The 24,181-nt window shown below is 46.2% G+C and overlaps 2 protein-coding genes, 1 non-coding gene and 1 pseudogene across 3 annotated transcripts in view; 2 read left to right on the top strand and 2 right to left on the bottom strand.

Annotated features, from left to right (window-relative positions):
* LOC130268169 (small nucleolar RNA U13) lies at positions 1–96 on the bottom strand. The gene has a single exon (XR_008843525.1). It is a non-coding gene; the product is annotated as a small nucleolar RNA U13 (small nucleolar RNA).
* MAK16 (MAK16 homolog) lies at positions 83–19,913 on the top strand. The gene is made up of 11 exons (XM_056571122.1): positions 83–224; positions 395–524; positions 5,017–5,066; positions 6,439–6,548; positions 6,632–6,696; positions 8,524–8,675; positions 11,137–11,191; positions 12,441–12,515; positions 13,875–13,991; positions 16,312–16,377; positions 18,532–19,913. The coding sequence occupies exons 2-11, from the start codon at positions 510–512 to the stop codon at positions 18,739–18,741; spliced, it is 915 nt and encodes a 304-aa protein (XP_056427097.1). The 5' UTR covers positions 83–224; positions 395–509; the 3' UTR covers positions 18,742–19,913.
* Positions 1,816–1,925, top strand: LOC130267811 (U2 spliceosomal RNA; annotated as a pseudogene).
* TTI2 (TELO2 interacting protein 2) overlaps positions 19,645–24,181 on the bottom strand; it is a 22,168-nt gene continuing 17,631 nt past the window's right edge. The window contains exons 5-7 of the mRNA XM_056571113.1: positions 22,473–22,616; positions 21,788–21,950; positions 19,645–19,783 (exon numbers count right to left, since the gene is read on the bottom strand). Of these exons, the coding sequence (XP_056427088.1) occupies positions 19,688–19,783; positions 21,788–21,950; positions 22,473–22,616 (403 nt within the window). The 3' untranslated portion in view covers positions 19,645–19,687. The remainder of the gene's footprint in view (positions 19,784–21,787; positions 21,951–22,472; positions 22,617–24,181) is intronic.

Genomic DNA, 24,181 nt, shown 5'->3' with positions numbered 1-24,181 from the left:
TATCAGAAGGGTAATGTGCATCAGTCGTAACAGAAGGCCGCACATGTCACACAGCCGTGTGAACACCCATTCATCACACTTCAGAACCAGAAGGATCGCAGAGAAACGGGCGCAGTGCGACCCCAGACCTAGACGACCCTCATGTCTATTACGGCGACTTCACTCCAGCCCCGTCACATGACATAGCACCATCATGTGACCGGTCCTGTGATAAAAACGACACCGTAAGCCCTAAGATACACCGTATATTAAATACTCAGAAGACGAAAATTACATATGCTAATATATGCACACACGCTGACCAATCACGGGCACTGTCTGCCATGTTGGACGTGGAATGCGTTTTTTTTTTTTTTTTTTTTTTTTTTTTTTCCTTCCATCCTTCTTCTCACAGGCCGACCCGGAAGTTACGTAGACTCTCGCGAGATCCGGTCCTTTACACATGGCGGCCGTGTGAGGAGTACACGCGTGGTTACGGAGCAGAGAGGATATAACGTGGAGCCGCCGGGATGCAGCACGACGATGTAAGGAAGGGCAAATACTATATTAGGGGTACATCAGTCTCAGCTTGTTATCCCCTAGTCCAGTGTTTCCCAACCAGGGTGCCTCCAGCTGTTGCAAAACTACAACTCCCGAAGGTTGTCCAGGCATGCTGGGAGTTGTGGTTCTGCAACACCTCGAGGCACCCTGGTTGGGAAACACTGTCCTAATCTATATTTCCTAAGTGTGCCTCCAGCTGTTGCAAAACTACAACTCCCAGCATGCCCGGACAGCCGAAGGCTGTCCGGGCATGCTGGGAGTTGTAGTTTTGCACACTGGTTAGGAAACAGATTAGCATGAAAAAAAAAAGTGAGCGAATTTCGCAAACATAGGACGAATAATCGTCAATATATTCACGAAATATCGTGAATTCGAATATGGCCCCTGCTGCTCATCACAAAATTCAGCGCCAACTGGGGTACCTGCGGACATACTTTCACCCTTATCCAGTGTTTCCCAACCAGGGTGCCTCCAGCTGTTGGAAAACTACAACTTCCAGCATGCCCGGACAGCCTTTGGCTATCCAGGCATGCTGGGAGTTGTGTGGTTCTGCAACAGCTGGAGGCACTCTGGTTGGGAAACACTGCCCTAATCTAGGTTTCCTAAGTGTGCCCCCAGCTGTTGCAAAGCCACAACTGTCCGGGCATGCTGGGAGTTGTAGTTTTGCACACTGGTTAGGAAACAGATTAGGGGATAACAAGATGATTAGTGGGGGTCCACCTGCTGAGACCCCCACTGCTCCATTCATTCTCTATGCGGCCGCCAAATATTTCCAAGCACCCAACTGGTTTGGGGGTCCAGAAGCCCACCCTGTCCGAATGGATGGTCACACATGACAGTGCCCCAGATAGATCAGTACCAAGTATTGGCTCTGGGGTATCTCTGGCAGACCCAATGTCCATTTATTAGGGGTTTGCGTGGCCGCAGCTCCATCGTTCTGACAGGGGCTTCAGGACCCCCATTCTCAAGATCATGGGCGTCCCCAGCGTCAGACCCCCTGTGACACTTATACACTTATCCCCTGTACGGTGTTTAGATTGTAGCCCCCAATGGGGACAGGGACCAGGGGGAGTGATGACCAGCTCTGTACAGCACTGGGCGCCATAAAATAATAAGACATAAAATAAGGGGGGGTCACATACTTTTTCAAATCACATAGTAATCCTGGGAGGGGGATGGGTTGCAGTCATCTTCAGCTCATTGCTCCTGTTTAGAGATGAGCGAACTTACAGTAAATTCGATTCGTCACAAACTTCTCGGCTCGGCAGTTGATGACTTGCTTCTCGGCCTTTTGGCTAAGATCAAGTGTAGTATCTGTTCTTATCAGTTTTCATTCTGGTGGGGATGGGTGCTGCATGGAGGATGCAGGTGTACCAGGGCTTTCCGGGGCTGGTTCTGAGGAATCGGCTCGACGGCTGCCCCGATGTGACCTGTTCCCTCCGGGTCCCGCCATGAGGCTGAGAGGGTCTAGAGCCGAGGTACTTTTGTGCCTCGGGGAGTGGTGACCCCGAGGTGCCGAAACTCACTGGGAATACTGGCTCACTGGGAGTACTGGAGTTGAAGCACGGGCACCATAATCTCTTCACCTTGTGGCACTCACCTCTTGATTCCCGGCCTTCTGGCTAGGATCAGAGACATTTTTATAGATCCGGCCGGATGTCTGGGCAGTATATCTGCACACATTCACTTATTTATTTATTTTTGTCACTGTGTCACTTTCTGCGTGTTGTGTGTTCACAGGATTTGTCAGGATGCGGTAGCCCTTCTGGGTGTCCCTCCTGGCGGTCTAGGGGAGGTGTGTGTGGCCATTAGGTTCCGCACCTCCCTGCAAACACCCCGGGTACTCCTGCTTTGGCAGGGTACCTACCGTAATCGGCTCTGCGGGCAGATACCTTGGCTAACGCCAAGGGGGATGCCGGGAGCATTTGTGGTCCCCTAGTAGCTTCGGCGAAAAGGGACATCGAACCTGGAACCTCGCAGGTACCTTTTGGTCTGGAGGCGAAGGGTAAGGTTTGTTGGGGGGCCTCTCTCCTATCGGAGAAGGGCTTGCGATAGACCGCATCCTTTGTGCACGTTTTTTTAGTGTAACACGTTTGCACTTTTTCTTGCACTTTGGGTGAATCGAGAGCACGTTCCTCGGCTTTATCCTGTGTAAATTAGTTCAGCTTTCCGGTGCTCCGGTGGGCTGGAAAAGGTGGATACAGTCCTAGGAGAGTCTTTCCTAGGACTGTATCCACCTTTTCCAGCCCACCAGAGAACCTGAAAGCTGAACTAATTTACGCAGGAAAAGTCATCAACTGCCGAGCCGAGAAGTTTGTGACAAATCGAATTTACTGTAAGTTCGCTCATCTCTACTCCTGTTGTATATTTAGGCTCCGTTTATACTATGGATTCTCTTTAGGCGGAGATTCCGTCTACAGTGGCACCGCCTAAATCCATCAGCGCTAGCACCGCGTAGACCTGCATTGTCACCGTTAACCGCAATGCAGTCCGTCCTGAATTCCGCCAAATGATTGGACGTTTTTTTTTTTTTTTTTTTCATCAGAGTCCGGAATTTGATATTCCGCAGTGTGCATGGTGCAGCATAATCCCATTGAAGACAATAGGAGGCTGCTGCACCAGAAATTCTGTAGTATTAAAGGAAAATGGTCAGTCTATTTACCCACAATACACTGGGTTAGGCTGGTTTCACGCCACGTTTTTGCAATACAGTTCCCGTATCAGGTTTTGGATAAAACAACGGATTCCTCAAGACCTGACTGAACTGTATCAAAACGTTTGTACAAACTTTAATCCGTTTATGGTTGAAAAACCGTATACTGTTTGAAAAATGATGTCCGGTTGCATCCGTTTAAAAAAAAAAATGTATACGTTTTCAACTTTTCCTTCCATTATGAATAAAGTTTCACTTGTTTGATTGAAATTCCAAGAAAAGAACTGGGCAAAGTCATAAACTGTATGGTGAAAACCAAATGGAACCGTACGCACCCCATTGACTCCCATGTTAAAAAAAACCAGTACGTTTCAATACGGTGTTTCATCCGGACCATAAACCGTGGTAGGCTACGGTTTTGGGTACGGGGGAAAAGCTGACAAAACCGTATAAGATGCAAAACGGACACAACCTGATGCATCGTTTGGCATATGGTTTTCAATGGAGAGTCAATGCATACGGTTTTCAATACAGTTCCGTACGGTTTTCAAATTGATAACGTATACGGGAACTGTATGACAAAAACGTGGTGTGAACCCGGCCTTATAGTGTGGATGATCAGGATTCCATAGAGGGGTCACTTACTTAAATTGTTTCAGTAGGTCCCGAGATATCAGCTTCCGAAGTTCCGTTCCTGCGCTGTGGAGGCGGGCCCCCCGGCTGGCCCCTTCTGTCTCCCTCCTAATCCCGCCCCCACTATTTAAATATTCATAGTATTCAACTCCACGTCCTAGTAACATGGAGTCCCCAGTGTTGTGAGTGCAGAGCGCATGCGCCAGAAGATTTATTCATGGAGAGCAGGGAAAATCTTCTGGTGCATGCGCTCTGCAGAGAGAGCCCTGCGCTCACGTGACTGGTGACTAAATAGCGCGGGAGGTAAAAGAGGGAGACAGAAGGGGCTACCGGGGGGCCCGCCTCCACAGCGCTCTGCATACAAGAACGGAAGTTCGGAAGCTGATATCTCAGGACCTACTGAAGCAATTTAAGTAAGTGACCCCTCTATGGAATCCTGTTCATCCACACTATAACTCTGTATTGGTTTTATTGTGGGTGAACAGGTGACAGTTTTCCTTTAAAGGGGTACTCCGCTGCTCAGCATTTGGAACAAACTGTTCCGAACGCTGGAGTAGGCCGCTTGTGACATAACGCCCCGCCCCCTTATGACATAACGCCCCGCCCCCTCAATGCAAGTCTATGGGAGGGGGCGTGTCACGCCCCCTCCCATAGGCTTGCATTGAGGGTGCGGGGCATGATGTCATAAGGGGGCAGGGCTATAATGTCACAAGCAGCCGGCTCCAGCGTTCGGAACAGTTTGTTCCAAACGCTGAGCAGCGGAGTACCCCTTTAATGTAGCCTAATACTACTGCTAAGTTACATTTATGTGTAATACCGGGCATGACCACTACCAGATGTTCGGCGCTGTGCCTTGTAAACACTGAGAGTGAATCTACAGGTGTGCTGGGAGTCAGCCCCCACCTTTGGGACCCACTTTACTGTCACCAGCAACTAGACATCAGCCCAGTTCAGTGAATGGCGGGAAAACGTCACCCACTAGTGCCCACATATCTGCTACATTCAGAGGTAGCTGTGGGGAGACAGACTAGAGGAACTGGAATATATATATTTTTTTAGGACACCCCATGGGATAAATTTAGGCGAGAAAGCTGTCAGTCAAGTCCCTAATTTCCCTGTAAACCTGTAGCTCCTGTAATATCCTTACTTGTGTCTTCTGTGACTCTTATGGTGTCTTTCTTCTCCAACAGGTTATCTGGGATGTTGTGGGAAATAAACAGTTTTGCTCCTTCAAGATAAAGTAAGTATCATTTGCTCGTAAAGCTTTTCATAAGTTTAGCCAAGCGCTTTGTTCTCCAAGCCATGTCTAACATTTAAGTGCCCATTCACACTATGCTCGGAAAAGGGATTCTGCTGCACCATTCACACTGCAGAAATTCACAACCCCCCAAACTCTGCCGAAAGACTGAACATGTTTATTCTTTCATCAATATCTCGGAAATGCATTGCAGTCTATTGAGATGGCGCATTTCTGAGTGGTCCTAGCGCCGGCTTGTTTTGCCAGTTAAGCCCTTAAAGGGGTACTCTGCCCCAAGACATCTTATCCCCTATCCAACGGATAGGGCATAAGATGTCTGATCGCGGGGGTCCTGCTGCTGGGAACCACCATGATCTCTCCTGCAGCCCCCACCTTTCATCTGGTGCACAGTGAAAGCTTCGCTATTTGCCTGATGAATGGCAATGCAGGGGCCGGAGGGTCGTAATGTCATGGCCCCGCCCCTCGTACGTTACACCACGCCCCCTTAATGTAAGTCTATGGGAAGGGCGTGACGGCAGGGGAACCCCCACGATCTCTCATGCAGCACCCCTGTCGTCTGGCGCATCAGATCCGTTTTTCAAAACCGGAGTACCCCTTTAATGTTTTTTGTCTACACACAAGTTTTGGAGTGGATGAACAGGTATAGATCTTTAAACTGACGATTTTTGTAAGTCATGACCTATCCATAAACTTGAATTGTGTTAAGGATCGGAGAGTCATCTATGTGGGCACCTTCGCTGGTCGCCAGCTATCTAATTCTTGGTACATGAAAGGAAAAAAAACTCTAAGCAATAAAGAACCAGCCATTTCTCAACCTCCTCACTTAGACTTATTACTGGCTTCAGCAGGAGCCTCCCCCCTCTGCATTTCTTTATTGGGAGATGAGACTTGTTTCTTTCATGATGCCTCATGTTCTCCAGCCATCTACAAGTGGAAAATGGAAAAGTAGGCAGTTCCCATTTCTACATTTCATATTTCCTAAATGGGCAACGTCACTTCAAATACTTTTGACGTTCGGTAGAGACCTATCACAAGTTCTGATCAGTCAGGGTCTGAGTGTTCATACCCCGAATGATTTTTAGAACAAGCTAGAAGAAGACTGCGAGGTGCGTTCTCTCCTGGCTCAGTACCACATGATCAAGACAGACTTATTATCTCACTGGTGCAGAGATTAGTGAGAGAAGCCCTCAGCTGTGTGCTTCTCTCTGCTCCTTCAAGCGATCGTTCAGGGTTTGAATACTGAGACCCTGACGGATTAAAACTTTTCACACGTCTCTAAGACACGTCAGCTCGATTTTACCAAAGGAACACTTTCCTGTATAACCAATGCTGACATTTTATGGGTTTTATTTAGGACAAAGACTCAGAACTTCTGCCGGAATGAATACAACATCACCGGTCAGTGCACGCGCTCCGCCTGTCCGCTCGCCAACAGTCAGTACGCCACCATTAAAGAAGAGAAAGGTAATTGTTAGACACGGGTGCATGTAATGTCCAAGCCGGATTGTAGATGGAGATAAGTGACATCATCTGTTTATAACCTACAGGTATCTGCTACTTGTACACGAAGACGATAGAGAGAGCGGCATTTCCAGCACGCCTGTGGGAGAGGGTAAGTGCTGCTGCTAAAGGGGATCCATTACAGGTTCAAGAAACACACATTGGAATAAGTTATGATGTTAAAGGGGTACTCCCCTTTTTTATTTTTAAATCAACGGATGTCAGAAAGTTAAACAGATTTGTAAATTACTTCTATTAAAAAATCTTAATCCTTCCAGTACTTATCAGCTGCTGTATGCTCCAGAGGAAGTTCTTTTCTTTTTGAATTTCTTTCCAGTTTGATCAAAGTGCTCTCTGCTGACACCTCTGTCCATTTCAGGAACTGTCCAGAGCAGGAGAAAATCCCCATAGCAAACCTCTCCTGCTCTGGACAGTTCCTAACATGGACTGAGGTGTCAGCAGAGAGCACTGTGGTCAGACTGGAAAGAAATTCAAAAAGAAAAGAACTTCCTCTGTAGAATAGAAGTCATTTAAAAATCTGTTTTAACTTTTTGGCACCAGTTTATAAATAAAATAAAATAAATTATAATAATGTTTTCCAGCGGAGTACCCCTTTAAATGGACAGATACGTTTTAAGGATTAACAGGCTCTGTCATCAATCTAGTCCTGTCCAGACTTTCCTTGAGATCTCTCAGATACTCTAAATCAATGGTCTCCAAACTGCAGACCTCTAGATGTTTGAAAACTACAACTCCCAGCATGCCCGGACAGCCAACGGCTGTCCGGGCATGCTGGGAGTTGTAGTTTTGCAACAGCTGGAGGCACCCCTGGTTGGTTGGTAAACTCTGACCTATACTATATACTACTACATAGTCCAACATGCTGGGAGTTGTAGTTTTGCAACAGCTGGAGGCACCCCTGGTTGGTTGGTAAACTCTGACCTATACTATATACTACTACATAGTCCAACATGCTGGGAGTTGTAGTTTTGCAACAGCTGGAGGCACCCCTGGTTGGTTGGTAAACTCTGACCTATACTATATACTACTACATAGTCCAACATGCTGGGAGTTGTAGTTTTGCAACAGCTGGAGGCACCCCTGGTTGGTTGGTAAACTCTGACCTATACTATATACTACTATATAGTCCAACATACTGGGAGTTGTAGTTTTGCAACAGCTGGAGGCACCCCTGGTTGGTTGGTAAACTCTGACCTATACTATATACTACTACATAGTCCAACATGCTGGGAGTTGTAGTTTTGCAACAGCTGGAGGCACCCCTGGTTGGTTGGTAAACTCTGACCTATACTATATACTACTATATAGTCCAACATACTGGGAGTTGTAGTTTTGCAACAGCTGGGGGCACCCCTGGTGGACAAACTCTGACCTATACTATATACTACTACATAGTCCAACATACTGGGAGTTGTAGTTTTGCAACAGCTGGGGGCACCCCTGGTGGGCAAACTCTGACCTATACTATATACTACTACATAGTCCAACATGCTGGGAGTTGTAGTTTTGCAACAGCTGGGGGCACCCCTGGTGGGCAAACTCTGACCTACTCTGAGTTTTAGTTTTGCAACAGCTGGAGGCACCCTTGGTTAGACTCTTTTTTTCAACCTTATGAACTATGTTACTATGCTGGGAGTTTTAGTTTTTCAACAGCTGGAGGCACCCCTGGTGGGTAAACTCTGACCTATACTATATACTACTACATAGTCCAACATGCTGGGAGTTGTAGTTTTTGTTGGGGGCAGCTGCTTGAGCCACAGGCTGTATCAGGGCATGCTGGGAGTTGTAGTTTTGGAACATCTGTGTCCATAGTTTGATGACCACTGCTCTAAATGGTCCATTACATATATTGTAATCAGTCATTTGTCTTGATTATACTTGGGGGGTTGTCCCTGATCGAAGAAGTTGTCCCTGGCAGGTCCGTCTGAGCAAGAACTACGAGCAGGCTCTGGAGCAGATCGACGAAAACCTGATCTACTGGCCCCGATTCATCAGACACAAGTGCAAGCAGAGGTTCACCAAGATCACCCAGTACCTGATCCGGATCCGGAAACTCACACTCAAGAGACAGTAAGTGCTCTGTGTACATGTTATCAGCTCAGTATAAGGGCCTGTTCACACTATGGAAATTTCCTTTTAGAAACTTCAGCTTGCGGCAGCCTCCCAATGGGATTCCGCTGCACAGTACAGACTGCAGACATTCCGCAATCCGAATTCCACCCTTTCCATCCGAATTTTCTGTCGGAATGTTGTGGCGGATTATTATTTTCTTAGCGGGATTTCATTTAATATCCGTTGTTGAATTCTGTTTGGAAGCCGTGCCGATCCTGCGAGTCTGCCCGCTTGGAATAACTCAGGCCCTAATAATATGTGGGTGTATATAAGGTTCTTGGCTGCCCACAGCTGTAGAGAGCTGTCGGTCTATATTCTGTGTTTTTCGGGGTTTGATTTGTAAATTCGGCTAGCCTATTGTATAATGGAAAAATTTGGCAACTTTTTCGTATGGGTTTCTTGTCTTTTGACCGGAAAAACCTTTCCGTAACATAGACTGACATGCTGGGAGTTGTAGTTTTGCAACAGCTTGAGGTTTAGTCTTCGAAGACCACTGCTCTACGGTAGAGATGAGCGAACTTACAGTAAATTCGATTCGTCACGAACTTCTCAGTTCGGCGGTTGCTGACTTTTCCTGCATAAATTAGTTCAGCTTTCCGGTGCTCCGGTGGGCTGGAAAAGGTGGATACAGTCCTAGGAAAGAGTCTCCTAGGAATGTATCCACCTTTTCCAGCCCACGGGAGCACCAGAAATCTGAACTCATTTATGCATGAAAAGTCATCAACTGCCGAGCCGAGAAGTTCGTGACGAATCGAATTTACTGTAAGTTTGCTCATCTCTACTCTACAGGTTTACACCTGGAGAATCCTCTGTTCATGCCCTCACATCATTGTTCTGTAGAGACAATAGTGCAAATGTACAAGACCAGAGGAATCTCATGAAAAGATCCTGTTAAAGGGGTATTCCGGCCCCAAGACATCTTATCCCCTATTCAAAGGATAGGGGATAAGATGTCTGAACGTGACGTCAGGACTCCGCCCCGTGTGATGTCACACCCCGCCCCCTCAATGCAAGTCTATGGGAGGGGGCTTCACGCCCCCTCACAGACTTGCATTGAGGGGGTGGGGCGTGATGTCACACAGGGGTGGAGTCGTCACGATACTCCGTGGTCAGGAGAAATAACAATGAGAGCCTCCAGCGCTTCCTACAGTGCTTACAGGTGGGTGGTGCATGCTAGATTGTGGGGTTCCCCAGCACCGGAACCCCCGCGATCAAACATCTTATCCCCTATCCTTTGTATAGGGGTTAAGATGTCTTTGGTCCGGAGTACCCCTTTAAAGGGGGACTCTGCTGCTAGACAGGTTATCCCCTATCCGAAGTATAGGGGATAGATAACATGTCTGATCGCGGGGGTCCGTCTCTGCTGCGGCACCCCAGTCATCAGGTGCACGGAGCGAACTCCGTGCAGTGCCGGATAAGTGGCGAACACAGCGGTCACACCGCCTCCCGTAGACATGAATGGAGGGGGTGTAACTTCACGATCCGTGACCATAACGCTGCAGTGCTGGCCCGGGGCCCCCGTGATCAGACATGTTCTCCCCTATCCTTTGCACGTATATGGGCAGAGTACCCTTTTAACAGTATTTTTGCATGAGATTCTAGAGATGAGCGAACTTACAGTAAATTCGATTCGTCACGAACTTCTCGGCTCGGCAGTTGATGAATTATCCTGCATAAATGAGTTCAGCTTTCAGGCGCTCCCGTGGGCTGGAAAAGGTGGATACAGTCCTAGGAGACTCTTTCCTAGGACTGTATCCACCTTTTCCAGCCCACCGGAGCACCGGAAAGCTGAACTAATTTATGCAGGAAGAGGTCAGCAACTGCCGAGCCGAGAAGTTCGTGACGAATCGAATTTACTGTAAGTTCGCTCATCTCTATGAGATTCCTCTGGTCTTGTACATTTGCACTTTCGTCTCTACAGAACAATGATGAAACATCTCAGGTGTTGTGCAGTTGACCTAGCATCTGTACCCACCTACCATGGGCTAGTGCAGGGTTCTCCAAACCCGTGGCTCTCCAGCTGTAGCTTAACTACAACTCCCAACATTCCCGGACAGCCACAAGTTGTAGTTTTGAAGCAGTTGGAGAGCCACAGGTTGGAGGCTTATGGCTGTCAAAGCATGCTGGGAGTTGTTACAGCTGGAGGTCCACCGTTTGGGGAACACACACTTTTGGGTCTGTTTGCTGAAGGGTTCGGTGTTATGGTTATAAACCTAACCAGACAAAGAAGTTGTTTCAGAGACTAGTGTAAGGGCCCCATTCACACTACAGAGTGACGCTGGCACTAGGATTGCTCAGTAATGTGCCGTCTCCATAGACGGCAATGCATTTCCAAGCGGATTTGACTAAACTAATGAACAGAATTTTTTGGGGAAAAAACTGTTTCATGATGTATAATGTGTTTTCACTTTACTCTCAGGCGTAAAATCGTCCCGCTGAGCAGGAAGGTGGAAAGGAGAGAAAAGAGGAGAGAGGTCAGTAGTGTAATACATACACACATAGGCGATTGTACAGTGATCCCTCAACTTACAATGTCCTCAACATACAATAGTTTCAACATACAATGGTCTTTTCTGGACCATTGTAACTTGAAACCAGACTCAACATACAATGTTACAGACAGTCCAGATCTGTGAAACGTGTCACAACTGGAGGAACTGACCAATCAGAATGGGCATTTTACTGGTAAATCACCTCTATCACTGAAGTACATGCACTGACTGGTGTCTGGTAGCGCCCCCTACAGTACAGGGAGGAACCACAAGTTCTGTACTACTCCTTACCTGTGCCAGGGTTAGCTGCTCCTTTGGACACCAAGTAAGGGCGGCTCCATTTGGGACACATTGGCCCTCATTTACTTTGAAAATCGGGTTGTAAGTCTATGTTGCTTTCTTACCCGATTGCTTTTTTCCCCAGGTATTTATTATTATGTCGCATCCTGTTTGTCGCACGTGGGTTTTGTTGGTTTTGGTTTCCAACTCCTCTGAGTTGTCTGGAAAAAATCCACAACAATTGAACAAATTCGGGTTGGAAACCTTTATAAATACGTGGGAAAGCTCAGAAATGTCGGGTTACGCCCCTTTTTCGTGTTTGGGAGAATCCACATCGGGTCCGTCGGGAAAAAAATGTCGCATCGTGTCGCAGACTGGCGCACGATGTCTGCGACATGGCGCAGACAAAGATGCGACAAAAAATCCCGACAAAACAAGTCGGGTTTAGAATAGTAAATGAGGGCCTGTGTGTACTGTATAGGACCCTGAAGAAGCTCCTGTTCTCTACATAAACCATTGTTTCCCAACCAGGGTGCCTCCAGCTGTTGCAAAAGTACAACTCCCAGCATGCCCGGACAGCCAACGGCTGTCCGGGCATGCTGGGAGTTGTAGTTTTGCAACAGCTGGAGGCACCCTGGTTGGGAAACACTGGCATTTACAGCTTCCAGCAGCTATTTCTTACTTTTATATGTAAGGACTTACTTTATCTGTATTAGTTATCTACTTATTTTTCTTTAATCCTCACTTTTTCCTATTTTTTGGATGACATTTTGGGGCTTCAGAACCAATTACCAGGTTTCCGTAGAGTTATGGTCTCAACATACAATGGTTTCAACATACAATGGTCGTCCTGGAAGCGATTAATATTGTAACTTGAGGGACCCCTGTATCGCTTCTCATACACTTCATAGTGAAGCAGATCACAGTGTTAATGTTAATTCTTTACATACAGGAAAAAGCCCTGGTGGCCGCTCAGCTGGACAATGCCATCGAGAAGGAACTGCTGGAGCGTCTGAAACAAGGAGCGGTAAGATGTGGTGTGACATGATGGGGGGGGGGGAGACACCTAACAATTTGCTTTTTAACTATGCTGCCCAAAATGTGAAGGTTAACAACGGACATGCTGCAGTAGGGATCACAACATCCGTAAAGAGAGGAGTCTCCTTTTGACTGTTCAGTCTTTCAGTTTAATATAGTGACATAATGGGGGCCTTACAAAGACCCCTACGGCATCCTTGTGCCGTTAACGGGGTATGGCGCAGGCTCCCGAGCCCTCGTCATACCGGCCAGCCCCCAGCTGATTCCTGTAGCTGAGGGCCGGCGTTAATAGCCGACATGCGGCTATTAACCCTTTAGATCTCTGCTGTCAAAGTTGACAGTGGCATCTAAAGGGACATTTAAACCATCCCTGGTGGGCAATCCACCCCACTGGACCACCAGGGATGGCATAAAGGCACCTTTAGACGCCGCTGTCAGCTTTGACAGCGGCGATCTAAAGGGTTAATAGCCGGTCGCAGCAATCGCCGCATGTCAGCTATTGACACTGGCCCCCAGCTACCTGCTACAGGAATCAGCTGGGGGCCGGCTGGTATGACACGGGCTCAAGTCGGGAGCCCGCGTCATACCCCATTAACGGCACATGGACGATCATAGACGTCCATGGTCGTTAACGGGTTAAAGAGGTCTTCTGATTTCAGAGTTCAAGTGATTAAGAAAATCCTTTTTAGGGTAGGATTACACTTACCATGTGTTGCTGCATATTTGCTCCTGCGTATTTTTTTTTACCCATTGAGGTCAACGTGGGAGATTTAGCAAAACCTGTCAAAACTAAAAGTTGCTGTGTTGCCCATAGCAACCAATCAGATCACTTCTTTCATTTTTCAGAGGCCTTTTTAAAAATGAAAGTAGCGATCTGATTGGTTGCTATGGGCAACTCTTCTGGACAGGTTTTGGTAAATCTCCCTCTATGTGTAGCAAAATCAGCTGCAGCAAAATATGGTACGTGGGACCTGACCCTAAAGGTCACAATGGTTGTAAAACATTCTACATCAAAGTACTGTAGCCAGCCAAGGATACTGTACTGTAGTCAGACCAGGTGTACACTACAGTGGAGCTTTCTAAATGGCAGACTGTGTGACATGTGACTTACAGCGTCCTATAGCCTTTTGGCATCTAAGGAAAGACCCTTACATTAGCACAGTGTTTTCCAACCAAGGTGCCTCCAGCTGTTGCAAATCTACAATTCCTAGCATGCCTGCATGCTGGGAGTTGTAGTTTTGCAACAGCTGGAGGCACCCGGGTTGGGAAACACAGCATTAGCAGATGGATACCAGACACATGGTGGATAGTACATTGAACTTACCATTGATGCTTTATCTCTTCACAGTATGGAGATATCTATAACTTCCCTATTCATGCCTTTGACAAAGCTTTGGAACAGCAGGAAGAAGCCAGCGAGTCAGAAGAAGAGGAGGATGAGGAGGAGGAGGAAGAAGATGATGAAGTATGTATGACCGGCTTGATCTATTTGTTGTGTCCTGAATTTCTGCTTTTTAGTCCTGCACATTGTAGCATTTAAAGGGGTGCTCCAGGGAAGTTAAGAAAAATAAAAATGCTCTAAAGCCACCACAATACCGGTTGTGTGTCCCCTGTAGTTATCCATGTGGTTTTGGCAGCTCCTGGCCCCTGATGTCTCGTAAATACTTTTTTCCTTGTTTGCAGCACAGACTACAACTCCCAGAAGTCAGTGCAGCTCTGTGTAATGGCTGCCAGACAACTGCTTTCGCTATCTGTGTGCAGGTTTACACTGCAGCTCACACACACTGTATTTGTCTTTTCTTTCAGACTATCCTTCCTCCATCAATAAATCATGCTGAGTAACTGGAAGGGTCGGCACTCGAGCCTGTAGTGATGCTCGGGGAAGGCTGTTTACTTGGAAGGAAAGAAATCCCGGCACTCACTGAAATCTTCTGCCAAACGTAACGTGTTTATTTTCACAGTGCAAATCACAAGAGGACGTGTTTCGGCCAAAGTCTTACTCAGACTGACTGTCAGTCTGAGTAAGGCTTTGGCGCGAAACGCGTCCTCTTGTGATTTGCCTTTTGTGATTTGCACTGGGAAAATAAACACATTACGTTTGGCAGAAGATTTCAGTGAGTGCCGGGATTTCTTTCCTTCCAAATAAATCATGCTGTGCTCTGAATAGCAGAAGTCAGTGATTAGATTTTCAGCTGAAAAACAGCAGCTATGTGCTCAGTTGTGACTATAATCTTCTCTGTTTTTCTCTCACAGCTCACAAGCTCTCACACAGGGAGGGGAGATGTGGCTGTACAGCCAGAGCTCTAGACCAAACAGAAATCAGGTGGTGGTGTCCTGCAGGGTGGGGGCTAGTCTCAGTGAGGGGTTTACACCAAGACAAGGTGGATTTTAGAATTACATTTTTCTCTCATTTCCTGCCTTTAAGTGACAACTGAAAGAGGGAAACTGCTGTATATAGCTAATCATTCATTAGCTATATACAGCAGGTTGGTGAGAGGGAAAGGATGGGCTATGGGTTTAGTTCCCTGGAGTACCCCTTTAAAGGTGTTATCCCATATCCTCAGGATAATTATCTGATCACAGGGGGTCCGTCTGTTCTGTCAGAATGGAGCGGTGGTTGCTCCTGTGCTCTGCTGTTCCGCTGGAGATAGCCAAACCCTGTGTCGCAGAAATCGGTCCCCAGCCATAAGTTATTATCCCCAGTGGGCAGTCACTTGGGATATGATGTCAGGGCTGAAACATAGAATGTGTTGGCAGATAAGAATCCCAAGAATCATACTATGAATAGTCCCTGACCCTATCTTATATGAAGGATATCCTTATACCTATCACTATCTTATATGAAGGATAGCCTTATACCTATCTCTATCTTATATGAAGGATATCCTTATACCTATCACTATCTTATATGAAGGATAGCCTTATACCTATCTCTATCTTATATGAAGGATAGCCTTATACCTATCTCTATCTTATATGAAGGATAGCCTTATACCTATCTCTATCTTATATGAAGGATAGCCTTGTACCTATCCCTATCTTACATGAAGGATAGCCTTATACCTATCTCTATCTTATATGAAGGATAGCCTTATACCTATCTCTATCTTATATGAAGGATAGCCTTATACCTATCTCTATCTTATATGAAGGATAGCCTTATACCTATCTCTATCTTATATGAAGGATAGCCTTATACTTATCTCTATCTTATATGAAGGATAGCCTTATACCTATCTCTATCTTACATGAAGGATAGCCTTATACTTATCTCTATCTTATATGAAGGATATCCTTATACCTATCTCTATCTTATATGAAGGATAGCCTTATACCTATCTCTATCTTATATGAAGGATAGCCTTATACCTATCTCTATCTTATATGAAGGATAGCCTTGTACCTATCCCTATCTTACATGAAGGATAGCCTTATACCTATCTCTATCTTACATGAAGGATAGCCTTATACCTATCTCTATCTTACATGAAGGATAGTCTTATACCTATCTCTATCTTATATGAAGGATAGCCTTGTACCTATCCCTATCTTATATGAAGGATAGCCTTGTACCTATCCCTATCTTATATGAAGGATAGCCGTATGCCTATCTCTATCTTACAAACAGCTGATGATGTCACTTATTAGAGGGTGATGTCATTCTCCTCCATCAGTTTGATGCTGTGGGGAGCCCAGAATGACAGACCAATCAGCCGCCTTCACATATGGTGCTGGGCATCTGATCCTGCAGAGGGATAACTCACTTTTGCCTTTTTTGTCTTTAGGAGAGCGGTAAAAGAGAATTTGTGGAAGATGAAGATGTAGATGAAAGTGACCTGAGCGATTTTGAGGTGAGTTTTTAAAGACTATTTACAGTACATTTTTATTTAATTATTTTCTCCTCCACTCGACATCTGGACACTCGATGGACCCCATTCAAGTCAATGGGATCTGTCCGGACCTGGCAGTGTGAGTTGTTCTCTGACCAGAAAAGACTGATCAGGGTCCTTTCATCTCTTGTAGCTTCCCTGCAGGCCTCTTGCACTAAATTTAGGAAGCTTGATGTTCATGTCTAAAGCAGTGTTTTCCAAACAGCGTACCCCCAGCTGTTGCAAAACTACAACTCCCAGCATGCCCAGACAGCCTTTGGCTGACTAAATACTCTTTTGCCCCACTGTATCTCTATATGAATGATAACCTTATACCTATCTCTATCTTATATGAAGGATATCCTTATACCTATCTCTATCTTATATGAAGGATAGCCTTATACCTATCCCTCTGATAGCCTTATACCTATCCCTATCTTATATGAAGGATAACCTTATACCTATCCCTATCTTATATGAAGGATAGCCTTATACCTATCCCTATCTTATATGAAGGATAACCTTATACCTATCTCTATCTTATATGAAGGATAGCTTTATACCTATCTCTATCTTATATGAAGGATAGCCTTATACCTATCTCTATCTTATATGAAGGATAGCCTTATACCTATCTCTATCTTATATGAAGGATAGCCTTATACCTATCTCTATCTTATATGAAGGATAGCCTTATACCCATCTCTATCTTATATGAAGGATAGCCTTATACCCATCTCTATCTTATATGAAGGATAGCCTTATACCTATCTCTATCTTATATGAAGGATAGCCTTATACCTATCTCTATCTTATATGAAGGATAGCCTTATACCTATCTCTATCTTATATGAAGGATAACCTTATACCTATCTCTATCTTATATGAAGGATAGCCTTGTACCTATCTCTATCTTATATGAAGCAACAGAAGAATGCAGCAGCACACTGCCAGCACAAAGATATAAGTGAAACATGAATATGCAGATAAAACATGGAGAGCTATACAGCTATGGTGTAATAGATGCAAATGTGAAACTATGAGATAGTGAGGCACTTAGCTCGCAAATTTGTCTCCGCCGGCGGTCAAATAGCTTGTACCGTCCCACGGCGATAAGGTGGCCTTATTGGGACGGACCCTACACTGTGAATATGCCTCTGTGTGAACAGTTCAGTAAGCATGGCAGGGTCTGGAACATCCAAGACACCTTATATACACACCTGATAGAGGTGGGTGGGGTGCAAGGCCAACATGGAGGTAGCCACTCCCCCGTATGTGCAATACAGACAAAGAATAAGTCAGCCAGCACTTTAGTTGATACCAAACTATTATATGGACCTGGCCTACAGGTGCACGCTACTAGGCTAGATATACAGCAACAGAAGAATGCAGCAGCACACTGCCAGCACAAAGATATAAGTGCAACATGAATATGCAGTTAAAACCTAGAGAGCTAAACAGCTATGGTGGAATAGATGCAAATAGTGTAGGGTCCGTCCCAATGAGGCCACCTTATCGCAGTGGGATGGTCCAAGCTATTTGACCGCCGGCAGAGACAAATTTGCGAGCTAAGTGTCTCACTATCTCATAGTTTCACATTTGCATCTATTACACTATAGCTGTATAGCTCTCCATGTTTTAACTGCATGTTCATGTTTCACCTATATCCTTGTGCTGGCAGTGTGCTGCTGCATTCCTCTGTTGCTGTATATCTAGCCTAGTAGCGTGCACCTGTAGGCCAGGTCCATATAATAGTTTGGTATCAACTAAAGTGCTGGCTGACTTATTCTTTGTCTGTATCTTATATGAAGGATAGCCTTGTACCTATCCCTATCTTATATGAAGGATAGCCTTATATCTATCCCTATTTTATATGGAGGATTCCCTTATACCTATCCCTATCTTATAAGAAGGATAGCCTTATACTTATCACATGCATGCTGAAAACCCATTTAACTTCAGGTGTATAAGTAGAATTCCTCCTGTGTACTTATTACATGAAGGCCCAATGTTGGACCCCAGTAATATACAGCAGAGAAAATACCCCCTTTTTTGTGGACCACCCAGTATGCCATACCATGGTCTTTATTTTACTACTGTCAGATTTTACCATGTCACCACCATCTTTCTTCGCAGGATATGGATAAGCTGGGCAGTGATGTGGAGAAAGAATCCAGTGCGGAGGAGTCTTCAGAGGACGAGGAAGAAGTAGAAAAAGAAAACACCTCAAAAGGAAAATCCAAGGGCAAGACGCCTCTGAAAGGACCCGCCATAAGAAAGAGAGCTTATGTGGAGATAGAGTACGAGCAAGAGACTGAGCCACAACACAAGGCCAAAGCCACTTGATGGAGGACGAGATCAGAACATTACTGAACTGTTTTGTCTTTTTTTTTTCAATAAATCCATTTTCCGGTGATTATTCAGCTTTACCCGATCGTCTTCAGTATTACTGAATTTTACTGTAAAGCCATAAGTGATCTGAAGAGGATTGCACTCCGTTCTGAGTTTCTGGCTGTAAAGAATTTTGGAACTTTAAAGAAGACTATTGTTAGAGGATGAAGAGGTGCCCATCTGGTAGAATAATTTGTATTTGTATCAACAACATACGATGGTAATCCGCTCCAAATGAACCATCGTATGTTGAGGGATCCGTGCAATGTAAAGTATAGGAAGTTATACTCCCCTGTCCCCGCCGCTCCGGAACGTCTCTGCTGCCAGGTACGTCGCTCTCACGTCACTACGCACGCCGCTCCTATTGGATGATGGGACGGCGTGCGCGGCGACGTGATGACTATGATGGAGAGCGCTGGCGATGGAGGGGATCCCAAAGAGGATGCTCCGGAGCACCGAGCACACGGGGCACCGTAAACTGCTATCCGGCACCAGCTGAAGCAGTCTGCGCTGCCGGATAGCCGTTTATGCAATGGCCCCGACATACAAAAGCATTGTATGTTGATGCTGCCTTAAACATGCTATGGCCTCTGAGAGGCCATCGCATGTTGAAATTATCGTATGTTGGGGGGGGGGGGGGGGGGGTCAGTGTATATTATATTACACCTATTTGTAGGACTGTTGATAAGTGCCTATGAGAGGGGTCCAGCTGTTGGGACCCCACAGAAACAGTCACCCTGGTTAAATGAAGCATTGGTCAGATATAAGCACTGCTGCACCATTTATCTCTTTGGAATAGGACATAAGGCCACGATATGCCTTCATAAGGCAGCCCCTGTAGTTAGCAAGGAGGATGTCAGAAACAGAAGAGCCTGTAGGCGCACATCATTTTATGACAAGTTTATTTGGTTCCATTGCTGTCGCTCGCAGTCACTCGGTTGATGCATTTTAGCAGGAGAGGCTCATTGCACACTAATGGGATGCCTTGCAGCGCAGTCTGAAATACAAGAAAAGCAACATTTAATTCAGGTCTGTGCTATGTTAGAAAAAATCCTGCTAAAACTCTATCTTAATGCAATTTGTTCAAAAACCATTGGTAAATTTACTATAAAGGCTTTCACATCGGTGTCATGGCTTCTGTTTTACAGATCTATTCCCCTACACCATGACTATGGGTTCACCGGGTATAAAGCTGAAGAGGTTAGAACTAATGCAAGTTTGAACCCAGCTTAAAGGGGTAGTCCAGTGGTGAAAAACTTATCCCCTATCCTAAGGATAGGGGATAAGTTTGAGATCGCGGGGGGTCCGACCGCTGGGGCCCCCTGCGATCTCTCTGTACGGGGCCCCGGCTCTCTGCCGAGATAGCGGGTGTCGACCCCCGCACGAGGCGGCGGCCGACACGCCCCCTCAATACATCTCTATGGCAGAGCCGGAGATTGCCGAAGGCAGCGCTTCGGCTCTGCCATAGAGTTGTATTGAGGGGGCGTGTCGGCCGCGGCTTCATGCGGAGGTCGACACGCCCCCTTCCCGCGGGCTGTCGGGGCTCCGTACAGAGAGATCGCAGGGGGCCCCCCCGCGATCTGCAACTTATCCCCTATCCTTAGGATAGGGGATAAGTTGCTCACCACTGGACTACTCCTTTAAAGGGGTACTCTGCTGCTAGACATGTTATCCCATATCCAAAAGATGGGGCATGGTTTCCCAACCTGGGTGCCTCCAGCTGTTGCAAAACTACAACTCCCAGCATGCCCGGACAGCCAGGAAACGGAAAAAAAAAATCATTGTGCGACAGAATCGAAGAAAAAACACCATTTTGTAACTTTTGGGGGCTTCCGTTTCTACGCAGTGCATATTTCGGTAAAATTACACCTTATCATTATTCTGTAGGTCCATACGGTTAAAATGATCCCCTACTTATATAGGTTTGATTTTGTCGCACTTCTGGAAAAAATCATAACTACATGCAGGAAAATGTATACGTTTAAAATTGTCATCTTCTGACCCCTATAACTTTTTTTTATTTTTCCACGTACAGGGCGGTATGAGGACTCATTTTTTGCGCCGTGATCTGAAGTTTTTATCGGTATGATTTTTGTTTTGATCGGACTTTTAAATCGCTTTTTATTCATTTTTGAATGGCATAAAAAGTGACCAAAAATACGCTTTTATGGACTTTGGAATTATTTTGCGCGTACGCCATTGACCGTGCGGTTTAATTAATGATATTTTTATAGTTCGGACATTTACGCACGCGGCGATACCACATATGTTTATTTTTATTTACACTGTTATTTTTTTTATGGGGAAAAGGGGGGGTGATTTAAACTTTTATTAGGGAAGGGGTTAAATGACCTTTATTAGCACTTTTTTTTTTTTGCAGTGTTATAGGTACCATAGGGACCTATAACACTGCACACACTGATCTCTCATGCTGATCACTGGCGTGTATTAACACACCTGTGATCAGTGTTATTGGCACTTGACTGCTCCTGCCTGGATCTCAGGCACGGAGCAATCATTCGTCGATCGGACACCGAGGAGGCAGGTAGGGGCCCTCCCGGTGTCCTGTAAGCTGTTCGGGATGCCGCGATTTCACCGCGGCGGTCCTGAACAGCCCGACTGAGCAGCCGGGATACTTTCACTTCAGATGTGGCGGTCAGCTTTGATCGCCGCGTCTGAAGGGTTAATACAGCGCATCACCACGATCGGTGATGTCCTGTATTAGCCGCGGGTCCCAGCCATTGATAGCCGCCGGGACCGACCCGATATGACGCGGGGACACAGTGTGACCCCGCGGCATGTCGCGGGAGACGGCGGACGACGTAAATATACATCCTGCGTCGTTAAGGGGTTAAGCATGGAACTGTGGGATGTGTAGTTTAGAGAACAAAATCCAACAGGAAATACCCAGTTCGGGCAGGTAAGTCCTAAAATCACCTTATGGTGGATAACCCCTTTTAAAGTTTTTCAGTGTTTCCATTGCCATGAATCTTTTACTCACTTTGACTTGTCCTTTGGAGCATCGGTCTAGAAGTAGCAGGCACTCGGTAGCGCCACTAAGTAAAGCTTCGGTTACAGGCGCAGAAATCTGGTTTGACTCAGAAGAAAGCTCATATAGAAGCTTTACAAGAGCCTTCAATAGTAGAGGAAGCCTTGGTGGGATCCTAGGAAAGAATGGTAGACAGATCATAGGACTCCTGATGTCTCTTCACAGATGTACAACAGGACAGAGCAGATAGGAAAAAGCCATTAAAGGGGTACTCCGGCGCTTAGACATCTTATCCCCTATACAAAGAATAGGGGATAAGATGCCTGATTGCGGGGGGACCACCGCTGGGGACCCCCGTGATCTTGCACGCAGCACCCCGTTACAATCAGTCCCCATACCATGTCACGCCCCTTCCCATAGGTTTACATTGAGGGGGCGGAGCAGTGACATCACAACGCTCCATCCCTGTGATCGACAGTAATCAGACCCAGAGCGAACATACTCCGGGGGACTGATTTTAATGGGGTGCAGCGTGCAAGATCACGGGGGTCCCCAGCGGCGGGACCCCTGCCATCAGGCATCTTATCCCCTATCCTTTGGATAGGGGATAAGATGTCTAAGCGCCGGAGAACCCCTTTAATGCGAGTCCAACCAGTGAGAACAGAAAACAAGACGTAGCGGGCCTTTAAAATCCCACCTTGGCCATGCATATTTGATTGTTCCCTGTAATGTTTCCAGGATGCTGAGGCGAGCAGATTCTTCGGGCCCATCGCTAACCTCCAGATACCCCACTATCACACGCAGCAGCCTCTTCATGTGATGGGCGATCCTAATTCCAAGCCTATAGTCAATAATACAGATCTATTAGGAACATAACAATGGCCACACAAACACTACAGTTCTGTAAAGTAAGGAATACGCATTAAAAAGTGCAATTGTAATACAATTTACAAATGCACTTTTATCAGTAGCCACAATACATACAACTTAGAGCAGTGTTTCCCAACCAGGGTGCCTCCAGCTGTTGCAAAACTACAACTCCCAGCATGCCCGGACAGCCAACGGCTGTCCGGGCATGCTGGGAGTTGTAGTTTTGCAACAGCTGGAGGCACCCTGGTTGGGAAACACTGACTCCGGCTCAGTTCACACCCCTTTTTTGCAATACAGTTCTCATATCAGGTTTTTGGATGAAAAAACGGATTCCTCCAAACCGGACAAATGTACAAATTTTAACCCGTATACGGTTTGAAAAATTATGTCCGGTTGAATCCATTCTCAAAGGAGTAGTCCAGTGGTGAACAACTTATCCCCTATCCTAAGGATAGGGGATAAGTTTGAGATCGCAGGGGGTCCGACCGCTGGGGCCCCCTGCGATCTCCTGTACGGAGCCCCGAGAGCCCGCGGGAAGGGGGCGTCGACCTCCGCACGAAGCGGCGGCCGACACGCCCCCTCAATACAACTCTATGGCAGAGCCGAGGCGCTGCCTCCGGCAATCTCTGGCTCTGCCATAGAGATGTATTGAGGGGGCGTGTCGGCCGCCACTTCGTGCGGAGGTCGACACCCGCTATCTGGGCGGAGAGCCTGGCCCCCGTACAGAGAGATCGCAGGGGGCCCCAGCGGTCAGACCCCCCGCGATCTCAAACTTATCCCCTATTCTTAGGATAGGGGATAAGTTTTTCACCACCGGACTACCCCTTTTAAGAAAAAAACACTTATATAAGTTTTTAACTTTTCATTCTATTATGAATAAAGTTTCACTTGTTTGATTGAAATTACAAGAAAAAAAAAACTGCAAAGTCAAAAAACGGATGTTGAAAACCGGATGGAAACATAAGGTTCTGTACGGTTCCCATTGACTCCAATGTTAAAGAAACATATACGGTTTTTCACCCGGACCAAAAACCGTGGTAGACTACGGTTTTGAGTACAGGAAAACTGACAAAACTGTACAAGACGCAAAACGGACACAACCTGATGCATTGTTTGGCATACGGTTTTCAATGGAGAGTCAATGCGTAAGGTTTTCAATACGGTTCTGTACGGTTTTAAAATTGAAAAGGTATACGGGAACTGTATTGCAGAAACGTGGGTTGAACCCAGCCTTAGAGAATGGCGAGAGACACCCAGTGTCACCTTTACACATAGGATTTGTGGCAAGCTGGGTGTCACTGCCGAGTCTCCATCAGCGCCTGCCAATGTAAGCTGATGCTGGCAGAGGACGTATGTCTCCTGGGTGGGTGTTTCTGAGGCTGGGTCCACATCACGTTTTTGTCATACTGTTTTCAATCAGTTTTTCTAAAGAAAACCGTATTGCAAAAAAACACATGGAACGGTATGGAAAAAAGTAAACTGTATGCGTTTTTTAAACTGTATACTGTTTTTAAAAGTGCATACAGTTCAGTCAGT

This window comes from Hyla sarda, chromosome 4 (genome assembly GCF_029499605.1).
Source record: "Hyla sarda isolate aHylSar1 chromosome 4, aHylSar1.hap1, whole genome shotgun sequence".
Taxonomy (NCBI): Eukaryota; Metazoa; Chordata; class Amphibia; order Anura; family Hylidae; genus Hyla; species Hyla sarda.
This window is presented reverse-complemented; position numbering and strand designations above follow the sequence as displayed.